We start from the raw sequence: 22705 nt of genomic DNA, 5'->3' as shown, positions 1-22705 counted from the left end.
ACTTTACTTCAATAAAGTAAATATCATGCTAAGTTACCTTCAATACATTTTTTTCTTTCCATAATTTCCATCATCATCATCAACATGGACCATTACATAAACAATTTATATAGTATACCCAGGAAGTATTTAATATGTTATCACAATATTACCTAATTTGATAGTCAAAATTAGTGTGAAAATTTGTTGCTAAATTCCTAATTCTGCCTTCCTTACTCAATGGAGGCAGAATAAGGCTTTTAAGAATTTTAATACTTCATTTTGCAAAAGATGAACAGTATATTAGAAAAAAACTCCTGACTCGTTAAATTACATACCATTAAAAGCAATACAGAACAAGGTGTTACAAAACACATACAAGGTTAGAGAAGTAGTCTGTTTATTTTGTCATTTTAAAACATTGCTCAAGGTCACAAATTTGATATATTTTCTTCGTTCTCCCAGACCTTATTCCAATGCTGCAGTTGAAAGTTGTTTTTGTGTGACTTCAAGTTCAGAACTTGTTAAATATAAAATAATTTGATTCTGCAAATACACTATGTGACATTAATTCATTAAATGGTTTATGTCTTGCTCCATTTGGCAGAGATATAAATGCAACTCTTAATTCAAATGCTTGGGTCTTCAAGTGTTGAAGACCCAATGTACATCCTTAAACAAGGAGTATATATGCTACACACAAGCAAGAGATACAAAATACACATGTACACTTTTCTTCCCAAAGTAAATTAGAATTTATAAAAATCTCAAAAGCCAAATAAAAGAAATCTGGGGCTCTAACATAAAACATACTAATATCGTCATGTCTCAATTATAGAGCCTATTCTGTGAGCCATCAGGACTGTTTCATAAATATATACAGAATTTGCTGTGCCAAAAAATCCAGCTGTATTTAACAGAAAATAAAAATTGCACTTTGAGACCATTACCAATATTTTTTCATATTCCCATTCAATGTAATATAGTAATCTGGTCCTGGTGCTTATGGCACAGGTATCAAGCTGTATTTTTGCTACACAATCTTATAAAACACAAAGTTCTTATATTTAGTTCATGAAAATCTAAAGAATCTTAAACCTAGAACTCTGATACAAATCCACATAGCTATAATTGCTTAATTAAATAATATACACAAATGTGTGTTTTAGTCTTAAAACCTTTCAACAACTGGATACAAAACAGTCACTCCTATTTTCTCCAGCCTCCTTAATCTTATGTTTTACCAGTCTGCATGTGAATAAAATATTGTTTCTGGCCACATCCAACACTTCAGGTCACACCCCAGTGTATAAGGACAAGAAGTAGATGTATAATAAAAAGATTGGATAAATCAGAAGGGGCTTCTTAGTCTTAAATTCTTCTCCAACGAGTAATGAAGCAGCACTGTATGCAGCCCAAAAGACTCCAAACAGCTTAAAAAGAAAAAAGGTATAATGTTAGCTGACAGTACAAGAAAATCTGTCCAAAGACCAATACAAAAAATCAGAACTTTTCTTGAACGTCACTAGGAAAGAAACCTTTCATTTTTTCCTGAGTGTTATATTGAGAACACATAGTATGGTGGGGTTTTTTTTTTTGTTTTTTTTTTGCGCGTTCAGAGAGATATGCACCATGTTGGTCTTGAAGTATTTTCATTCATGGATATCTGAGTGATTTTACCTACATGTATTCATACTAATAATCTACATACATATCCTATGTATTGGCTTTCCTCAACAAATCTCAAAGCACGTTACAATGAAGGTCATTATGTGGCGACAAGCATCTGCAAGTTCACTCCTTTGAATTTAAAAGTCTATAGTTACAATTCAGCAAACAGTAAGGGTACATATTCGGATAGCATAAACCTTTATTCCAGGGGAGCACTCTAACAACTCTTCATTCTGTTTTAGTCCTCTTCAACTTGAGCTTTTTTCATGATTATTACCTGTAATTCTGCTTCTCTGAATGTCATCTTGCAAGATTCTTACTCTTGGGTCTTGTACCTCCAAAGCAAATCATCGGAAAAACTAAAAAAATTTGGCCTCGTTAAGGACCTGTTGACTGGTGACTTTACTGAGCATTCTCCTACCTCAAGGACTCTGGAACACACTAACCAATTTTTTTCAACAACAGGAAGCAACAGCTTCCCTTAGCCATAGACATAAAAAGAATATTTAAAAAAAAATTCTGTAGATAACATCTCAGAGGTAACAGCAACATATACATGATTACCTACAGCAGAGGTGGGCAAACATTTTGGCCCGAGGGCCACATCTGGGAATAGAAATTGTATGGCAGGCCATGAATGCTCACAAAATTGGGGTTGGGGGTGCGGGAGGGGGTAAAGGCTCTTGTTGGGGGTGTGGGCTCTGGGGTGGGGGCAGAAGTGAGGAGTTCAGGGTGCGGGAGGGAGCTCTGGGCTGGGGCAGGGGAGTGGGGTGCGGGACGGGGTGCAGGCTGTGGCTGGGGGTGCGGGCTCTGGGATGGGGCTGGGGATGAGGAGTTTGGGGTATAGGAGGATGCTCTGGGCTGGGACCAAGGGGTTCAGAGAGTGGGAGGGGGATCAGGGCTGGGGCAGGGGGCTGGGGCATCGGGAGAGGCTCAGGAGTGCAGGTTCCAGGCAGCGCTTACCTCAAGCAGCTCCCAGAAGCAGCAGCCATGTCCCCACTCCAGCTCCTACATGGAGCCGCAGCCAGGTGACTCTGCGCACTACCCCGTCTGCAGGCGCTGCCCCTGCAGCTCCCATTGGCTGCAGTTCGCGGCCAATGGGAGCTGCGGGGGCAGTGCTTGAGGCAGGGGCAGTGTGCAGAGCAGAGCCCCCTGACTGCCCCTCTGCATAGGGGCCGGAGCAACGCCATGTTGCTGCTTCGAGGAGCCACGTGGAGCGGCCTCTGACCCTGCTCCCTGGCTGGAACACCGGAGCAGGGCCGTGCTGCTGCTTCCGGGAGCCATGTGGAGTGGCCTGAGTCAACTGGCCTGGGTCAGCCACATATTTTTAATTGCAGGGTAGACATATCTTCAGGAAACTTTTGCCATACTAGTACAGTTCATTAAAGTTCTCTACTGCCACAGGCCTGGTAGGTAAAGCTGAGCAAATAAAAGATTTTTTTGGTTGACCGGCAATTCAAAAAAGAAGAATTGGTTTGGTGCGAACCAACAAAAAAAAAAAAAAAAAAAACCCTAAACTTTTTGGAACTGTTCAGCAAACTCAAAAGTTGAAAAAATGTTTTGTTTCAGTTTTGAGTGTTTACGTTTAAAAAAAAAAGTTTGAAAAGCCATTTTAAATTGAAAAATCAAAATGTTGTTTCATTTAGGGCTGTCAAATGATTTTTTAAAAATCGCAATTGATTGTGAGAAAAAAAAAGTCACGATTAATCACAGTTTTAATCACACTGTTAAACAATAATAGGATATCAATTTAAATTCACCAAGGAAGCATGTTCTCTGGAATGGTGGTCAAAGCACAAAGGGGCATACAATGTTTAGCGCATCTGGCACATAAATACCAAAACTGGCTACAACGGTGCCATGCAAACACCTGTTCTCACTTGCAGGTGACACTGTAAATAAGAAGCAGACAGCGCTATCTCCTGCAAATGTAAACAATGTTTATCTGAGCGATTGGCTGAACAAGGAGTAGGACTGACCGAATGAACTTGTGGGCTCTAAAATTTTACATTGTTTTGTTTTTGAGTGCAGTTATGTAAAAATAAAAATCTACATTTGTAAGTTGCACTTTCACAATAAAGAGATTGCAGCATGTATGAGGTGAATTGAAAAATACTATTTGTTTATCTTTTTTACAGTGCAAATATTTGTAACAAAAATAATAATAATATAAAGTGAGCACAGTACATTTTGTATTCTGTTGTAATTGAAATCAATATATTTGAAATGATAGAAAAACATCCAAAATATTTATAATACATTTCAAATTGGTATTCTATTATTGTTTTACAATGTGATAAAAACTGCGATTCATTGTACCTTTTTTTAACCTAGTTAATGTATTTTACGTTAACCGCTTGAATTAACAGTGATTGACAGCCCTAGTTTCATTTCAGAGGTGTCAAAATGAAACATTTCTACTTTTCCTGAAATTTTTTGGACACAAATTTGGCAAAACCAACACAAATTTGTGAAACATTTCAGTGTTACCAAATCTGCATTTTGTTGCTAAAAAAAGTTTTGTTTGAAAAATTTTGCCCAGCTCTACTGGCAGTTGACTTTGGGCTGGTCAGTTTTGGCACTCCGTCTCAGTTTTCCATCTGTTTAATGGCTAACAATACTTACCTTCTTTGTAGAAGTGTTTTGAGATTACTACTTCTACTACCAGGAGGTCTCTGAAATGACTGATGTTACTATTCATGTTCCAATAACTAAACATATCATATACTGAATTATGGGGAAGACAAAGCGACTTCCTGACCTCTGTTTCTGGACAAGAGGGTCACAAGAATTCAAGCAGTACTTTTAAAATTTTATCACAAGTTACTAAAATTATTACTTTGTTCAGGGCAACATAATATTTTGAAGCATAGTGACAAACAAACATTACTGAACTCACTTTTATTAGTGTAGATACAACTTCAAATGATCCAGCCACCAAGAGGATAGGTGCTATTACAATGAGTGGAAGTAGAGAATATCCTATCACACCAAGAACTTGCCCATATGCAACCTAAAAATTATAAATCAATCCGTAAAGAATAAAACAATTTCCTCCATCTAGCTTGTAAGTTTTGTCAACAGAGAAAACACTTATATTTTGTCATGATGGAATTAGTAGCTATTCTAGTAAGTGTAGTGCTGAGTACATGCATCTGTCTTGTGGCTCAGAATTAAAGTTATTAAAATGTGCAAAGTGAATTTTTAATATTACTGTCATTAAATGTAAATTCACAGGGTAATATATTTATGCAAATTATACAATTGGTTACTTCCAGTCTTTTTAATGCCAAGGCTCTTTACTGGTAATGACAGAGTAACGCATTTCAAATAAGTATTACATAATTACTGCAGCATTTAGAAATTAGCATGGTATGTATGAAATACACTATCAGATTTCAAATTAACAAATCAACTCGACAGTGGTCATTAAGTCAGAATATCTGCAATTAACTGCCACAAAAAAATAACTCTCCCACTGGGATGCCTAAATTAATGATAGAAGTTCATGTTAGCAGCGAAAATTGTAGTAAGCATGCTCTAGACGTCTAGTAGTATTTTTGATATATTTCTGGTTCTGGCCAAGTTGTAAGTAAATGTGCAGTTTAAATAACTGCATGTGAAATTGACCAAATTTTGTTTTCTAAATCCAGTTACATGAACAAATGAATGTGTTAGAATTTAAGGCAAAGATTTGGATACGTTCTTATTTTTAATTAAAACCTGTTCACTAGCTAGCACCTATCTGACTAGATCTGACTAACTCTAAGAATTTACCTGGAATCTCAATTTCAACAGACATCAATGTGTTCCGCACTGTGCTATAATTCATGTCTAAATATGGGAGGTCAAGATTTTTGAAAAAGTAACTAGGTGACTTTAAAGTGCTGCAAGTTGGGCATCCAAAAAACCAAGTCATTTCTGAATATTTTATATATCAGTCACACTTTCACATTGCTACTTACTTCTCCTCCAAGAACTCTGGCCAATAAAAAAATTGTCAAGGATCCAAATATCCATATAGTTATAATCCAAGAAACCACCTTAAAAGAGAGAGAACAATTAATTCTTATCAATCAATTTTCATTATAATTCAGAATTCATTTTGGTTTAAGAAGAAAGTAAACTGCAGCAAACCTTGTATTATTCAGTATTACAATGGAATTTAGAAATAAAATTCAGATGACAAGTTTGCTATGTGTTTGGAATGCTTAATAAGAAAATATGGTAAAACCAGTATTTTATCCGTAGTGTGGTTTTGTTATCACAACAGGAAGGTGTCAGTAAAAATTTTGGAATTAAAAGAAGTCTGGCTAAATCATGTTTGTTTTCATTCTACTTTGAAACACAAAAGGAAATCAATCTCTCTTCAGACCCAATGAAAAGCATGCCCAGACAACATTGACCAGTTGGCTTAAAGTAACAAAAAAAAAAAAAAAAGAAAAATCAATGTTCAGCTTGTATCTTCTTTCTTGGTTGATTAACATTGTATCTAGGGATGGCAGAATACTGTGTGTCACCCTTAAAACGACAAAATCAAAAGAACAGAGATCTAACTTTTTCTGCACCTCAATAGTACTTTTAGTTTAGGCTGTAGTCTTCCTCTCAGGTTTCCTCCTCTCCTCAGTTCTTAATATGAATATGAAACTGGCTTAAATTATCACACAATTCAGGTCCCTAGCCTACACTTAAATTAAATCACAGCCCAGCTGATCTGGAGGGCAGCTGCTAAGCAGAATAAGGAAAAATAATGCTTTCCCTTTGAAAACAGCACTTCTACAGTGGGAACCCACACACCTAGGACAGCCTTTGAGCTTCAAAGTGTGGTTGCATTTAAAACTCAAGTTTAGGCTTCAAACCTAAACTGGGTACTGATTTAAGGTTTCATATGCACTGTAAAAATAAAAAGGGAAGGTGAAAAGAGGATGAAGCTGGTGTCACTGTAGATTTTGTCTCTTCAGTTAAATTCTGTAATAATTTTTAAAAGAACACATCATAAAACCATTGTTTCACTGGGGAAAGAAACACTGCATACCTTTCTTTCTTTCCCTGCACCTTTCTCCCATCCAAAAGAACAAATCACATTAATGTGTCTCTTATAAAATTAGTCAACTATACTCATAGAAATAAGCCATTCAAGAGTGAGTGTTAGTCAGCTTTTAGTGCACACCTTATGGAGGTTGAAGGAACTCCCTTTCAGGCTCATATCTCAAAATTAATTACCTTGACTAATAGCATTCTATAATACCACACATACCGGTATGGCTTATTGCTCAGACTGCAAGTCTGTCACAGAGGTCACAGACATCACTGATTCCATGACTTTCTGTGACCTCCATGTCTTCAATGGCTGGTGCGGCTGGCCCGGAGGCCGCCTGAGCAGCTCTGGCAGACCCTGAGCCAGGCGCACCGGCCACAGCCGGGGCAGTCTCGGGCCACTGTGCCCCCCCAGCAGCAGCAGGAGTTTTGGTGTGGGAGGGGGCTCTGGGCTAAGGCAAGGAGTTGGGAGTTCAGAAGGGGGGGGGAGGGCTCTGGGCAGCACTTCCCGGGGGGAGGGAGAGGGGGGGTCCACAGAAATGGCAACATGTATCTGTCTCAGCTCCTAGGCAGAGGTGTGGCCAAGCAGCTCTCCACACTGCCTCCACCCACAGGCAGCGCCCCCAAAGCTCCCATTGGTCAGGAACTGCAGCCAATGGAGTGGACATTCAGGGTGGGGACAGCACATGGAGCCCTCCTGGCCGCACCTCCACTTAGGAGCCGAGGGACGTCACCATTTCTGGGGAGCCATGTGGAGCCAGATAAGGAGCCTGCCAGTCATGCCAAATCCCCCAGCTCCTTAGCACCCGTGGGGGCTCCTGGGCCGCCCCCCACCCCCGAGTACCCAAGTTTTAGTTACGGGTATATAGTACAAGTCATGGACAGGTCATGGGCTGTGAATTTTTGTTTGCTGCCCGTGACCGGTCCATGTCTTTTACTAAAAATACCCGTGACTAAAACACAGCCTTACTTATTGCTATATTTAAAGATAGAGCTAAAGGTGTTTACTCATTATTGTAAGTGGAGGTTGCAGAGGGTCTCACTTAGGTGCTACCAAGAGAAGACCTAGATTCATATCTAAGTTCTGTCACTTTTTAAAGGTGGCAGTGATTAGAAGCACTACGAGGGATGTTCTGCTTGGGCAGTACTTGAAAAGTGGAAGAAAGGCCAAGCATCTCTATACTATAATTCTTGCTGGCCAATCAAAAGCTGCATTCCCTGAGTTCTCAAGGAATCATAGGAGAAGTCAAGTGACAAGACGCAGAGGTATTAAGGAGACAGAAGTTATTCAATTATGGGGGTGGGAGGAAGAGAAGGAAAAGATATCTGAGAGGACAAAAAAGGTACCAGACAGAAGTTGTGGCATTATTTGTAACCACAATAAATTCAAAATCTTTACACAAAGGTTTTCTGGTAATAAAACCAGTAAATAAGTTTAAAATGATCTGAAAAATAGTCTACTAGTATGACTATAACGTAGAAGGTTCAACCAGCAAGTATCTAACTGCCAACTGAATACGCCACTTTTGAATTAGAATTCTTAGTTAACATAACTTATTACTAATATGTCTGAACAAAGAGCTAATTTTTCCCCTCTCTAGAAGAGATATCCTTACTAAAGATGTTTGCAAGAGTATGTTCCTGGGTAATGTGGCCGGGGGGTGGGGTGGGGGAGTCTTCTAATGGTTTCCTGTCCCAAACTTTTTTGTGAAGCATGTAGGAAAGCCAACTACCTTTTTCATTGTGCAATGCAAAAAAGAGGACGGTGGTAGGGGGAACTGAAATATTACGACGTTAATAGTACAATCAATGTAAACTGTATTTGAGAACTAAATTAAAGATGGGAGAAGATTTCAGAGGAGGGAATGTGTTCATACAGAAAAACATGGTACAGACATTCTACTCTATGATTGTGCACCAACTACAGAAATTTAAGTGACATTAACTTTCATCACTGATCCCTAAGGGGCCCTCAATTTCAGTCACAGTTTACATTTTATTTAACATAGATGAACCAGCATTGTAAAGGTGCCATCTTTTGCTTCAGCACTATAATGAAATATACCTATTGTGTAGGTTTTATGTTTTTAGTCATCCCAGTTAGTATACAGCTGAGAATCTGACAGATTGCATATCATTACAAGCCTCCAGAAAACCCACGCTTCCTTCATTTCCATTTCAGAGACAAGAACCTGACATTTTTATTCTAATGAACCTTAGAGATGTACTACAAGGAACGTTTAGTATAGTATTACAAGTTTTTTTTAATATGCAGAAAGACTAACCCATGAAATAAATATATTTGGAACTAGATGTTCCATTCTTCTCACTATACTAACGGCAAAGGGAGAAGAGGCTTTCTTCGTCTCTATAAATATGATAGACTGTTTAGCATTCAAGTCCCAATATTTAGTTTAAAGTTCTCTTTAGATAAAAGGTTTATACCTACCTTGAACTGTCCATATAATGAAACCATTGAGAAGAAGAGGACAACTGCCAGAGGGCCCCAAAAATCAGGGTTGTCTCTCACTACCTGTCTGTTAAACCCAAGAGATGGCATAGGCATCAACACACATCGAATTTTGTAGTAAATATCCTTCAGATCAATGTCCAGTTCCTCCCTACAATTGTAAAACAAAAGCTTTACTACATATTTTGGTACTGGAACAGTTTGTGTAAAGAGAATAATTCATCTGTGAGAGCAGGTTAATTAAGCAGTGAGAGTCTGTAGTTTGTTCATTATCACCATGCTTTCAGATGCAGTGAGACACAAGATGTGGAATACTTCCAAATATACCAGCAGCATAAAATTAAATCTCAACATCCTAGTGAGATAAAAATGATTTTTACCATTTAAATATTTCTTCAAGAAACGCTTGTTAAATTTCTAACAACCTTATTCAACATTAATGCAATTTCATCATTAACTATACTGAAGGGTGAGAAAACCTGGATTTGTGCTGGAAATCACTTTAGATAAGCTATTACCAGCAGGACAGTGGGGTGGGAATAGGTATTGTTTCATATTCTCTGTGTATATATAAAGCCTGCTGCAGTTTCCACGATATGCATCTGAGGAAGTGAGCTGTAGCTCACGAAAGCTTATGCTCTAATAAATTGGTTAGTCTCTAAGGTGCCACAAGTCCTCCTTTTCTTTATACTGAAATAAATACTGTGGTTGGGAACACAAAAGAAGGGTAAAATACCCTACAGTCTGAATTAAAGTAAAGCTTCTGTCCTCCAACATCTAGGCACATGTATGCCATATTCATCTGTCAAGGTTTTTTTTATTGTCATGCTATTTTAAAGATTATATACATGGAAATATGCAACCACATACACACATTACATTTATTTGTAATGCAACTAAAGATAATACATGCTCCCAACAGGGAACAAAAGTTGAGGATTAATTAATCCTCAAAGTATTTTAAAAAAGCATACCAACAAGCTGAAGCTGATGGTCTTTTAATTAAAGGAAAGGTGTCAGTTGCTTCAACTGGGTAGTTTCCCCCAGGCCAGTTTATGCCAATAGTTCAACTGGCTGGTTTCCCGTGTGAGTAAACAACAATAACTAAGGGCTTATCAAATCAATAAAAGATGTTCTATCAGCAGATCTTGCTACTCTCCAACTTCCCACCCCCACTTCAAGGCCACAAATTAGCCTTAAAACAGACAGGGATGGCCAGTGAAGAGTTGCCCTCTGCAGAACTCTCCATTGGTATAGATCTGGCAGAGTTTAGTTCTGCTGCTCCCCTCAACCATGGCATAAGGGAAAGGAGGGGGCATTCCAGGGGCAGAGTACAGATATGACAGAGGGGGTGAGGCAAAGCAGAACTCTGCTGTATCTGATCCTCTATTGGTGTAAGGTTGCTGATGGACTGTAGTGTAAGTTAGGGCTGCCCCTGTGCAGTTGGAACTAGGCGGCTCTGAAGTAAGGAGCTTCAAGAGACTTCCTGCAGCTGCCCATCTTAGCACAGGTCTGAAAGTACAGAATCAGGACCATGATATTAGAAAGCACAGATCTGGGTTCAATTCCCAGCTCTGCCACTGATTTGCTAGGTGATCTTGGGCATATCCCTCTCCTGCTGTGCCTCAACTTCCACCTCTATAAAATGAGGGTAATGATACTAGCCTCCTTTGTAAAGGATTTGGAGTTCTACAGATGAAAATCACTACAGAGTACTAATCTACTTATGATTAGAATAAGTTATTGCCTGATTTGTGTCCCATGATGCTCAGTTACAATGTACTAGGAAATGCAGATTGAGTTTTAATATCTCCAGAAATATCTGTTGTCTCCCAGCACTTTCTGTTTGAGGATCTCCAAGTGCTTTACAAAAAATGGCAAGTATTATCCTTATTTTTCAGAGAGGAAACTGCAGGACAGCGATTAAGCATCTTGCCAAGGCCACACAGCAAATTAGTGACAGAACTAGGAATAGAACCCAGATCACCTGCTTCAAAGTGCACTATCCATTAGATCACAAAGCCCAACCGTACCTCTTTACACAGGGGGAAACGTAGGTTTAATCAGCATTATGGTAATTTTTGGCTTTAAACAGATCGCGTGCCTTCGACGTAAAATGAAAGGATGTGGGAAAAGAGCTGTGCTTCATTTATAATACTTTTAAAACTGAGTTTCAGTGAAAAATCCTAGTATACAAGACTACAGTGCAGGAATTTTTTTCCTCTAGCATTTAAAAGCCCTGATGAAGTCAGTTTATATCAGAGGATTATAATCCAATTAAATATAATCTAATTAAATCCAAATCTTTGTCCACTTACTTCAAGACTGTGATGATGACCACCACTATTTGCAATACCTTTATTTCAGATAGTAACTGCTACTGTTCACTTGAAATTTTTGTAAGTCAGTGTTGTTGATTGTTTAACAGTGCTAAACAAACTCATCTTAATGGCAGCACAACAGAGGAGGATTGTGTCTTTTCTACCTAAGGGCTTGTCTACACTACAAAATTAGGTCAACTTAATTAGATCATCCTATAGCCACTGCAGTAATTCAATTGGCTGTTGATGTCCACACTACCCTCCTCCTGCCGATAAGCATGTCCTCGCCAGGATCACTTCCATCGACTGAAGTGGGGCATCGTGGGGCACTGACAGCCGAGTGTGGGGCACAGATAGCCACACGGGGCTTACAGCTGGAGCCCCCAATCTGCCCCAGGGTGAAAGCCCCAGCTGTGAGTCTCACATGGGCTCCATTTCACAGCAGAGAGCCTACCAGCAGTGAAATAGACATTCCTGGCAATTTCACATTGCTATTGTCTCTGTTCAGAGCAGCTGCACTCTGACAGATCTGGGAGCACCAGGGGTAGCTGGGAGCCCAGGCTCTCGATACCCGTACCTGGGCTCGGAGTGGGACCGCAGGCAGTAGCCCGCTGGAAGCAGGTAGCCAGGAGCCTGCAGGGGAGCTGGGTTCTAGCTGGAGCCCCACACCCACCCAGGGATGACAGCCCAAGCTGTAAGCCTGGGACAGAGTTCATAGCAGGGAACTTAACAGCCTTTCTTGTCAATTTTATGGCTCCAACAGGGAGCCATGAAATTGACAAGAATTGTAGCCAACAGCTGATGTAAGTAATACAGAATCTACAGGGAGGGTGTTGCCTAACTACACTGACATAAGCCCTACGCCTCTTGTGGAGGTGGAGTTACGATGTCAGTGTAGTAGGGCACTTACATCAGCGAGAGCAAGGCTGCAGTGTAGACGCTGACATACGTCAATATAAGGCAGCTTACGTCGACCTAACTCTGTAGTGTAGACCAAGCCTAAGATTTGATTTTTTGTTAATCATTAAAAGAACAAAAGTTTAAAAGAAGCAGTGAGAAAACAACTTTCTGTGGTACTCTATATGAGCAAAGGCCAATTATACTCAAGTTTTACCTCATCCTTTCTACCTTACCCTAAAGCAAGGCAAGCAACATGTTTTAGCTTCTTCCCCACAATACAAAAAAAAAAAAATCTGAATAAAGATAATGATGTACAATGTTACAAATACAATGACAGAGTTAAAGTTAAGCCATTTATCACTGTGGAATCCTAGTCACAGCAAAAAGACTTACTGCTCGCCAATGTTCAGGAAAACAAACAAAAAAAGTTATTAACCAGAAAAATGAAGATAGATATCAAAGAGCAACTGTGACATACAGGAGTGGCTTGTTATCTTCTGGGTCATCATCTTCTACTTCCAGAAGCCAGCCATATCCTCTCTGTCTCAAGAATGTTGTTGCAGTAGATTCTTTGATGAACTCTCCTCCTCCTCCTTCTCCTCCTCCAAGATTTAGCTTAACATCTGGAGATGCTATAGAGCCACTAAGATCTTGGAACAAAAAGGAGAGAAAAACAGGTTTATACCTTCACAAAAGTCAGTTTGAACTGCTATTCCTATTTTTTCTGTATTCCAGTATGTCTACCCTACACAGGTTAATACTGAGAAATATTCAAACTTATGGAATAAAATTGTACACTATAAGAGATGAATAATTTGAAAGTGATAAAATATTTTATATAGACAGAAAATGTTGATAAAGATATATCAATTATTGCTTTAGGGCCAAAACTGTCCAACTTCAGTGTCGAAAGTTACCCCATTCATTTAAATGTCTAACTGTAGACATTATGGTTTGACAGTTTTGGACTTACTTTGTGTTATATTATGGATGTTAGTTAAATGACATTGTTATCGTATACCACAATAGTAGCAATTTGCTTAGTACTTCAAGTGCACTAAATGCAACCTATTTGCATTCCAGCACCTTTCTATTCCACCCCATTTTCCCCTTGTATGCGTGACTGGTTACAGCAGGAAAACCTTTCATAGACACATTTTAATTTGTCACCTGGATTTTACACAGACATTTTAAAAAAGAAAACTACCAGAACTCCATACGCCCTGCTTTTATTTATTCAGAGCTATCGTGAGGAGAGATTCTCAGACTTCTCTGACATAGAATGATCTAGTCCTGCCACCACACTAAAAGAAACAAAAAAGGAGCAAAGCAAGGAAGCTTTCCGCCTGTTTATGCATACATGCCACAAAAGGCAAACTAAAATGTATTGGCATGTTTCACTTAGTTTGCAATGAGGTACACACAAACCAGAATGACAGAGTAGCAGAGTAATAACTGAAAACAGAACAAAGGCAGGGAAGAAGTAGGAAATTATGGGAGAGAAAGGTCACAAAAGAGGGGATGCTATCCTAGGCTACAGTTTGTGTTAAAAAGTTAATGAGAATACACTGTGGAGAAGTATCAATTTCAAAGAACAGAGTCTCAATCACTATTTGTTACTAGAAAAAGCACAACTTTTGTAGAAAGCTTGTGCTGAGTAGACTGGTGTAGAACATTGCAAGCAAGAACTCTGATCTCATTTTGTTGGCTTCAACCCCTTTGTTTCACAGGTTTTCTTTAATGAAACTCCCCCATTTGCCTCCATTTTCCTGCTCCCACCTTCCTGCCTTGTCCATACCGTCCCTTCCCCATGAAATTCTCTCTATATACACACTTGTTCACCAAGAAACCAATCTCTCAGCAGTCAAATCTATCTGAAAGGCACTTCTTGATTTGGTTTAGATTCTACTGCTGGGCACTGCAGTTGTTTAAAACAAAACAAAAACAATTTATAGTATTTCTATTCCCAGGTGTCTTTCCCCTCCTTTTGTCAGATTGTGACATCTTTTGTATAGAAACTCTTCTTTTTGAGAGCTTTACAGCAGTAAGCATAGTTGACACAGAGTATAGATAGATCACAGTGGCATTTCTGCAAATATTTACAATATGGAACCTGGAAGCACCTCCAGTCTTTAAGAATCTTGCCCTGCCAATGCGAGAGGAAAAGTCATTCTCTGTGCCTGCGGGCCTTTCACACAGCAAAAGAAAGGGGGTGGGGAGCAGGAAAGATAGGAAAAGTGTCTATGAACCATATAATTGACAGCAAACCTGGGTGCAGACATAGTATCTAGGGATTTTTTAAGATTGACAATGTCTATTGTCATTATATTTTTATGTGAATGATAGAGTAAAAAACTTTGCAAATACAACTAAGTTTTTAAAAAGTCAGGATGCAACCTATAATGATGGTATAACAACTTAGTCTATTCTGTTTGTATGCATAAAGTTTTCACTTAACACCCAATGTTAAGACCAATTTAGAATTCTGCCTTAAACTCAGTTAGCTAAATGATTCACTCTTGGAACTTCAGTTTTCCCTGTGTCTGCTGTTCAGCCATTTTTAAATTACAAAAGGAAATTACTGATTGTAATTTTGTTTCTGGCAATATCACTGTGAGCCAGGAAACCCCCCCAATGCTAGCTAACAGAGGAGATACCATACCACAACTCAATCACACCTGACACACTTATTACCCCAACCCACTGTTATAATCTGTATCTAAAAGGTGCCATGTTAGGTACCATATGCAAACTGACGACATGCTGGTGATGTGATGTGAGTGTGTGTGCTTGGAAATATGTTCTTAGAAGGTGTTTTCGACCATAAGCACAGCCTATCCTAGGCAAAGGAATGTTGTTTCACTTGTCTTCCTATGTTTCTAATGTAAACTGAGCCAGGTAATATCTCAGAAGACAAAGAAAAGTACACCTACTTATACAGTACACACAGTCTTCAAGCAAAACAAGTGGGGGAGGAAGGGAGACCACTTAACTATCACAATAGGGAATGAAGCCTGCTCCACCACAAAGCCTTCCTGGCTCTGGCATCACACACAACAGACTTTGGAAAATACAAGCAGAAACAGAATGCCATTTTGGCATCCATCACTAGGCAGGCAAAAGGGCCCAGAGCTCCTGGAATCTGAGAAAGGTGGATCCTTCAACCAAAGAGGCTGAAGTCTTTGGGAACTGACTATAGATGAGAAACCTATTTAGACAGAAATAACTTGCAGAAGTTAATTTTAGTCACTAGGAAGTGTGTTTTGTTTCATTTCTAACCTTTCCTATCTCTTTCACTCACGTGAAAACACATAACCCTATATTCTTTGTTAATAAACTTATTCTTGTTTTATTACAAAACCATCTCAATGTTGTGTATTAACAGGCTAGTGTGTGTTGTCTCTTTGGAGGCAGCAAACTTAATACCTTCTCCGAGGGTCCAGTCAGAGGGTTTAGATGCAGCAGAAAGACATCTCTAGGGAACCTGGGAACTGGGGTTCACTGACTGTCACCTGCAAGACAACATGTGGACTGGCAGAGTCTTGAAGGTTGCTGGCAAGGCAGACAAGCTGGTATGCTCACAGAAAATTGACAGTTTTGCTACTGCTAAGCTCTCTCTTACTGAGGTGGAGCAGTAACACTGTGGGTCATAGTTCTGGGTAACCTGAGCAAGACATCACACTCACCTGTGCAGGACTTTTATTCTCAGTTTTCAGCAATTTAGAACTAGTCTGACAGAACTCCCCTAGCTCTTGACAGCATCAGCTTGAGCAGTAGAGGGGGTGCAAGTGCAAGCAAGGCCTCCTATTCAGTATCATTTCTGAAGGAGAAAAGGAACGGGAGAGGCATTTGGAACTTTATAACTGAAAGTTGTCTCTGGACTGGCACCTGGAGAGCACCTCAGAGATTGTCCTCACCCATCATTGGCAATTTTTAAATTGAGTTTGTATGTTTTTCTAACAGTTATGCACTAGGACTTATTTTGGGGAAGTTCTATAGCCTGTAGTACACCAGAAGTCAGACTAGATGATCACACTGGTCCCTTCTGACATTTGAATCTCTGAATCCGTTACTACCAGCGCTCTTGTATTGCATACAGATGTTGGGTTCCAGTAGAATATCATTATCTACAAAGTTAGTCTCATGGAGAGGTATACTTGGTATTATGAATACAGTTATTGCCATCAAACCCAACATTTGTATAGCATAACAAGCAGTCACCTGCTTAACATTTCTACCAGACTGGTAAGATCTTGGCTCCTGTCTTAGGGCTGAAAGACTTACAGTCAAATCATATTTAGTAGGACTACTTTATATCAGTTGTCTGTTACTGACAAGCTGTGACTTTGAATAGTTCATCATGAATCCTACACGCCTGACCGTGTAGTCCCACTGAACCATGTTCAGAGTGTTAGAAAGGACATGGGGCCACAGGGAATCAAAAGTCACCAGTCTGCCTCCAAAAATGGTATGATGCTATGGAACCTTTCAAAAACTCGTGTTTGTGGTGCTGGTTAAAAGGTTCCTGATGTCACTGAGGCAAAGCATCCTGTGCAAGTGGTACTGAGCTCTTTTGCAGTCAACTTGAAAGCTGGCTTTCAAGGCAGAATCTTCTCTCCCCATGTCTTGAAGCAGCAATACAATGGATGGGAGAACAATGTAGTTCTTGTATCCTTTGCCCAATCAGAAGAGGCGTCCTCCAAAATACATAAGAAGTCAGAGACAAGGAAGATAGACAAATAAAGGAGTGGGAAAAAAGCATAATCTTTACACCAGACAGCAATTTTTGCCAGTGACAATACATCTACATTGGGGAAAATTTGTAACCAACTTATCTATACAAGGTTGGCTCCATCAACGGAAGTTGTGGTGTGGACATGATGCAGGTTTTGAAACCTCTCATGTTGTGTAATCCTGTCTAAAAACTTTTGCTTCTTAGTTATACTAATACTGACAGACAAAAAAGAAAACACATACACAGCTTTTTGTAATCCTACAGGTTCTTTTAGTTAGAGATTAAGAATGGCCATATTGGGTCAGACCAATGGTCCACGCAGCCCAGTATTGTGTCTTCCAAGGGTGATCAATGCCAAATGGTTTAAAGGGAACGAACAGAACAGGGAAATCATCAAGTGATCCATCCTCCATTGTCTAGTCCCAGCATCTGGAAATCAAATTCTTAGGGACACCCAGAGCATGAGGCTTTGTCCCTGATCATATTGGTTAATAGCCATTGATGGATTTATCTTCCATGAACTCACCTAATTCTTTTCTGAACCCAGTATACTTTTGGCTCTCACAACATCTCCCAGCAACAAGTTCCACAGGTTGATTGTGCATTGTGTGAAGTAGTACTTCCTTTTAAAAAAAACAAAAAAAACCAAAAACTGCTGCCTATTTATTTCACTGGGCGACCCCTGGTTCGTGTGTCATGTGAAGGGGTTAATAGCACTCCCTCATTCACTTTCTCCACACCATTCATGATTTTATGGACCTCTGTCCTAAGCCCCCCACATCATCTCTTTTTTTAAGCTAAACAGTCCTAGTCTTTTTAGTCTCTCCTCAGATGGAAACTGTTCCATATCCTTAAATCATTTTTATTGCCCTTCTCTGAACTATTTCCATTTCAAATAGATCTTTTTTGAGTTGGGGTGAGTAGAACTGCACGCAGTATTCAAGATGTGGGTGTACCATGGATTTATACAGCAGAAGTATATTTACTGTCTTATTATCTATCCCTTTCCTAATGGTTCCCAACATTGTTAACTTTTTTTTTTTTTTTTTGGACTGCCACTGCACATTGAGCAGGTATTTTCAGAGAACCATGCACAAAAGACTCCAAGATCTCTTTCTTGAGTAGTAACAGCTAATTTTAGACCCCATCATTTTGTATACAGTTGGGATGATGTTTGCCAATGTGCATTACTTTGAATTTATGAACTTTGAATTTCATCTGCCATTTATGAGATCCCTTTGTAACTCTTCATAGTCTGCTTTGGACTTAACTATCTTGAGTAATTTTGTATCATCTTCAAACTCTGCCACTTCACTGTTTTACCTCGCTTTTCCAAATCATTTCTGAATATGTAGAACAGCAATGGTCCCAGTACAGATCCTTGGACACCGCTATTTACTTCTGTCCATTCTGAAAAATGATCATTTATTCCTATCCTTTGTGTCCTGTCTTTTAACCAGTTACTGATCCACGAGAGGATCTTCACTCTTATCCCATGACTGCTTACTTTGCTTAAGAGCCTTTAGTGAGGAACCCTGTCAAAGAGTTTTTTTTGAAGTCCAAGTACACTCTTGTGCACAGTCACCTTTGTTGACTCCCTCAAAGAGCACTAACAGATTGGTGAGGCATGCTTTCCCTTTACAAAAGCTGTGTCAACTCTTCCCCAACAAGTTGTGTTCATCTACATGTTTGATAAATCTGTTCTTTACTATAGTTTCAACCGATTTGCCTGGTCTGGCAGTTAGGGTTACAGGCCTGTAATTGCCAGAATTGCCTCTGATGTCTTTTTTTAAGAACTGGCATCACATTAGTTATCCTTCAGTCATCTGGTACAGAAGCTGATTTAAGTGCTGGTTACATACCACAGTTAGTAGTCCTGCAATTTCATATAAGAGTTCCTTCAGAACTCTTGGGTGAATACCATCTGATCCACTGGATTCTTACTATTAAATTTATCAATTTGTTCCAAACTCCTCTATTGATACCTCAATCTGGGACAGTCTTTTCAGGTGACAGATTTGAGGGAATGACTCCACTGTGAGAATCTCCTTCACATCCTCTGCAACTAAGACAGATGCAAAGACTTCATTTAGTCTTTCCCACTCCTGGGGGAATTCTCCCACTCCTGGGGGAATTCTGCGCCAAAAATTAAAAATTCTGCGCACAATTTTAAAATTCTGCATATTTCATTTGTCAAAACAACAATATAATCATGCCAGTTTAAATTATTTTGGTAATTTATTTCAACATACCTATCAGCAGATATGTCTGTAACACTACAGACAACAAAAAAGATTCAGGAAATGTTTGGCAGATAAAGTTCTGTATTATTATGCATAGTAAGGAGTAAGTAATAATTGAACTACAATACAGAAAATAACCTCACACTAACTATTCAGCATTTCCTAAACACATATAGGCAGAGCTACTGTTAGTCTCTCAACCAGAGTTTGCAATATAAGTGTACTGTATATATGGATTAAAGCAATATAGCTTCCAGGAACAAATAGTGGCTCCTTGGCACTCACTGAACAAGACATTGTTGAAATAGTTCAGAAACATTTTATGTTAGCATAAGCTACACATTTCTGCATAGAGAAGTCAGAAACACTGGCAATATAGTTCAGAGAAGATTTATATGTAAAAGGATGCATTAGGAACAGGTTGCACATTCAAAACAGGCCATGAATGTCAAAATAAGAGGCATACACTGGAGCTTTTATACTCGGCAAGCTAAATAATGAGACCTTTATAAAATCAGTTTTTTTAAAAAATATTAAATTTATATATAAATAAAAAAACTTAAGAAAAATACTCCCCATGGCTCCTGATTTTTAAATGGTGCAAAACGGTGCATTTTAGAATTACATTTCTGCTCAGACTGGCTAATTTAAACAAATTCTTAAAAGAAAAAAAGAAAAATACTGAGTATGTTTATATTAAAGCAGATATGTTTTCCTAAATGAATGGTCAGTGGATCACCACATTAAAGGAAGGTGTATTTGATCCTTAGCACAAGGTAGGGCAAGAATGTAAGCAGGCTCATCTTGGTGTCCATCTCAAAATCAGAAGGGAGCAGGGAAGCTTTCCTGGAGGAGAAAGGGAGTCATGCAATCAGCAAGTATTCACTCTGGAGACATGCAAGAATTGCACACAGGAGGAAGGAATCAAGACAGTGAGATCTAATAATAGAAACCAAGAAATAAAGCAACGCCAATTAATGTCCCCTGGCTGATTCCCAGGTGCCCTAGATTAGAAAGGCATTGGGAGTATAGGCTCCAGCACAGCAGTGGGGTGCACAGGCCATTGGTTGCACAAAGGTGAAGGAATCATCCTGCAGTCCCCCTCACCTTCCCTGGCCATGGACTTGGTGGCAAGGCTGCACCCAACCCTGACACAGCGCAAGAGCTTGACCCACCCCATGCCTGCCCCAGAAACATCCCAGTGTCCTGCCCCTCTGTGCTGGGCACACCGCAATAGCAAGCAAGAGGGACAGAGTTTTGCATACACACACGGGCAGTCCCCTGGCAGCGATTTACATCTCCCCTGTCTGCTCCTGATGCATGAACAGATGTGCCCGCTTGTGACCGCTGCCTGGAAGGGGTGTATTACACTCCTCTCATGGCTTCCCTTCGCCTCCCCATCAGAATCGATTATTCTTTGGGGGCTGGGGAGGAAAATCTGCAGAGGACATTTATTCTGCACTTGTGCAGTGGCATAGAATTCCCTCTGGAGTATTCTCCACCATGGCCTTGTCTTCCTTGAGTGCTCCTTTAGCACCTCACTCAATCGGTGGTGCTACTGATTGTTTGGCAGGCTTTCTGTTTCTGATGTATTTAAAATAATTTTTTGCTGCTAGTTTTTTAGTCTTTTTCTAGTTGCTCTTCAAATTCTTTTTTGGCCTGCCTAATTCTACTTTTACACTTGATTCACCAGAGTTTATGTTCATGAATAAATGAATAAGCACACTCCCTTTAATCTTCAGTTTTCTAGTAGATTTCCATGCTGGTTCTACTTTCAGGATGGGCTGTATGTAAGTCCTGAATTATGTCTGAATACACATGTTCTCAGAGCCACCAGTTTGTGTTTATACACATGCAATGATAATTCATAGTCCTAAGACAATTGCTTGTGGGGGGGAAGACTGCAGCTGCTAGTCGAACTACAGGTGGCATAATACTGCTTTACTAAACACGAGTGCATACCTTGAAATGTTAAGACAGCATTCTCCCGATGCACATTTTGATACTACTGCGTGAGTGGCTATAATGTGTTAGCCTACTCGCCACACTATAACATAGCACACCCCGCACTATACTCGCTTTCAGCTACCTCCTGCTCAGCGCCGAGTTACTGAGCCTTGGAGACTGGGTCCCCGAGCTACCCACAGCACAAGGCGCTCTGTGGACGACTCTCCGAGGCACCGCCCAAGCAGCAAACCCAGGCATGCGGGGGTGGGGGGGGGGGGACGACGACCCAGCCGCCACACTCACGGATGTGTCACGGCGCGGCGCAGGCCTGGCTAGCACCGCGGCCGGGGAAGGAGACCCGCCCCACAGGCAGGTGCCTGTGCCACGCAGACGGAGCCGCAGGCCGGGGCCGTAGCTGGGATTTCGCAGGGAGGTTGTTACGCTTTATTCCCACCCACCTCAAGCGCCTAGACGGAGAGACGCCCCCGACACCCACAAACTTAGCGGGGCAGGGGCCACCTCTTCCGCCACAGGCAGAGGCGCCCCCGGGCCGCCTGCTCGGCCGCTCCCGGGCCGGGAGCCGCGAACCTGCCCAGCCCCGCTCTCACCTTCCGCCTCGGCCGAGGAGACGAAGGTGAAGTCCCCGTTGCTGGGCGCATAGAGGGGCGGCTGCTGGGGGCCTGGAGGCTGCATCGCCCCGCCCGCTGCGGCGGCGAAGGCGCGACCCAGAGGAAGGGGCGCGGGCCTCCCCAAGGCTCTCACTCAGTAGCAGCGGGCTGGGCGAGCTGCTCCACGGCGCAACCCCCTGTGACAGGACAACAACAATGCCACTGCCCTTCCGATTGGCTGTTTGTAAGGCGCCGTCTGATTGGTTGCTCGAGCGCCCAGTCCGATTGTCTCTCCGGCTGCGTTTCAGGGCGGTGACTCATTGACCTGACTGTAAAAGACCTTGTGATTGGCGGAAACAACCAGGGCGGGGTGGGAAGAGGAAATAACTCTGTAGCGGGGGTTATTTTTTTCTAGATCACCCCATCCACATACATCCCTTTGGTTTCTTCCATAAGGGCAGTCGGTGCCTGCAGCTGTCACCCAACACAGCTCACTGCTTCCCCCAGCGAGCCACACCCTCCTGCCACCCCCAACCATCACCAACACCTCCTCCTCCCATTTATAGAATATCAAGGGTTGGAAGGGACCTCAGGAGGTCATCTAGTCCAACCCCCTGCTCAAAGCAGGACCAATCCCCAATTAAATCATCCCACCGATTTTTGCCCCATATCCTTAAACCCCCTCAATCCCTCAAGGATTGAGCTCACAACCCTGGGTTTAGCAGGCCAATGCCTGCAGATTACATAGGGAGACAATATCAAAGAGTTTATGATCTAACAAGATTAAATAAAAA

General features: G+C 40.8%; 1 protein-coding gene across 1 annotated transcript; it reads right to left on the bottom strand.

Moving 5' to 3' along the window:
• Nucleotides 1-362: 362 nt before the first annotated feature.
• YIPF4 (Yip1 domain family member 4) lies at nt 363-22140 on the bottom strand. The gene is made up of 6 exons (XM_084624993.1): nt 21912-22140; nt 12857-13028; nt 9137-9308; nt 5616-5693; nt 4550-4663; nt 363-1412 (listed from the first exon to the last, which is right to left on the bottom strand). Exons 1-6 carry the CDS (start codon nt 21994-21996, stop codon nt 1275-1277), a joined length of 759 nt encoding a protein of 252 aa, XP_084481119.1. The 5' UTR covers nt 21997-22140; the 3' UTR covers nt 363-1274.
• Between the last annotated feature and the right edge of the window lie 565 nt (nt 22141-22705).

Source organism: Lepidochelys olivacea (assembly GCF_965140295.1).
Source record: "Lepidochelys olivacea isolate rLepOli2 genome assembly, chromosome: 3".
Taxonomy (NCBI): Eukaryota; Metazoa; Chordata; order Testudines; family Cheloniidae; genus Lepidochelys; species Lepidochelys olivacea.
The sequence above is the reverse complement of the archived record's forward strand: the minus strand, read 5'-3'. Positions and strand labels throughout refer to the sequence as shown.

Excerpts from the sequence above, each read along its gene's own strand:
- YIPF4 (XM_084624993.1), bottom strand. The coding sequence starts at position 21,996 with ATGCAGCCTCCAGGCCCCCAGCAGCCGCCCCTCTATGCGCCCAGCAAC. Across the intron at positions 5,694-9,136 it reads CATTATATGGACAGTTCAAG|GTGGTTTCTTGGATTATAAC; the intron begins GTAGGTATAAAC and ends CTCTCTTTTAAG. Across the intron at positions 4,664-5,615 it reads CCAGAGTTCTTGGAGGAGAA|GTTGCATATGGGCAAGTTCT; the intron begins GTAAGTAGCAAT and ends TATAATTTTTAG.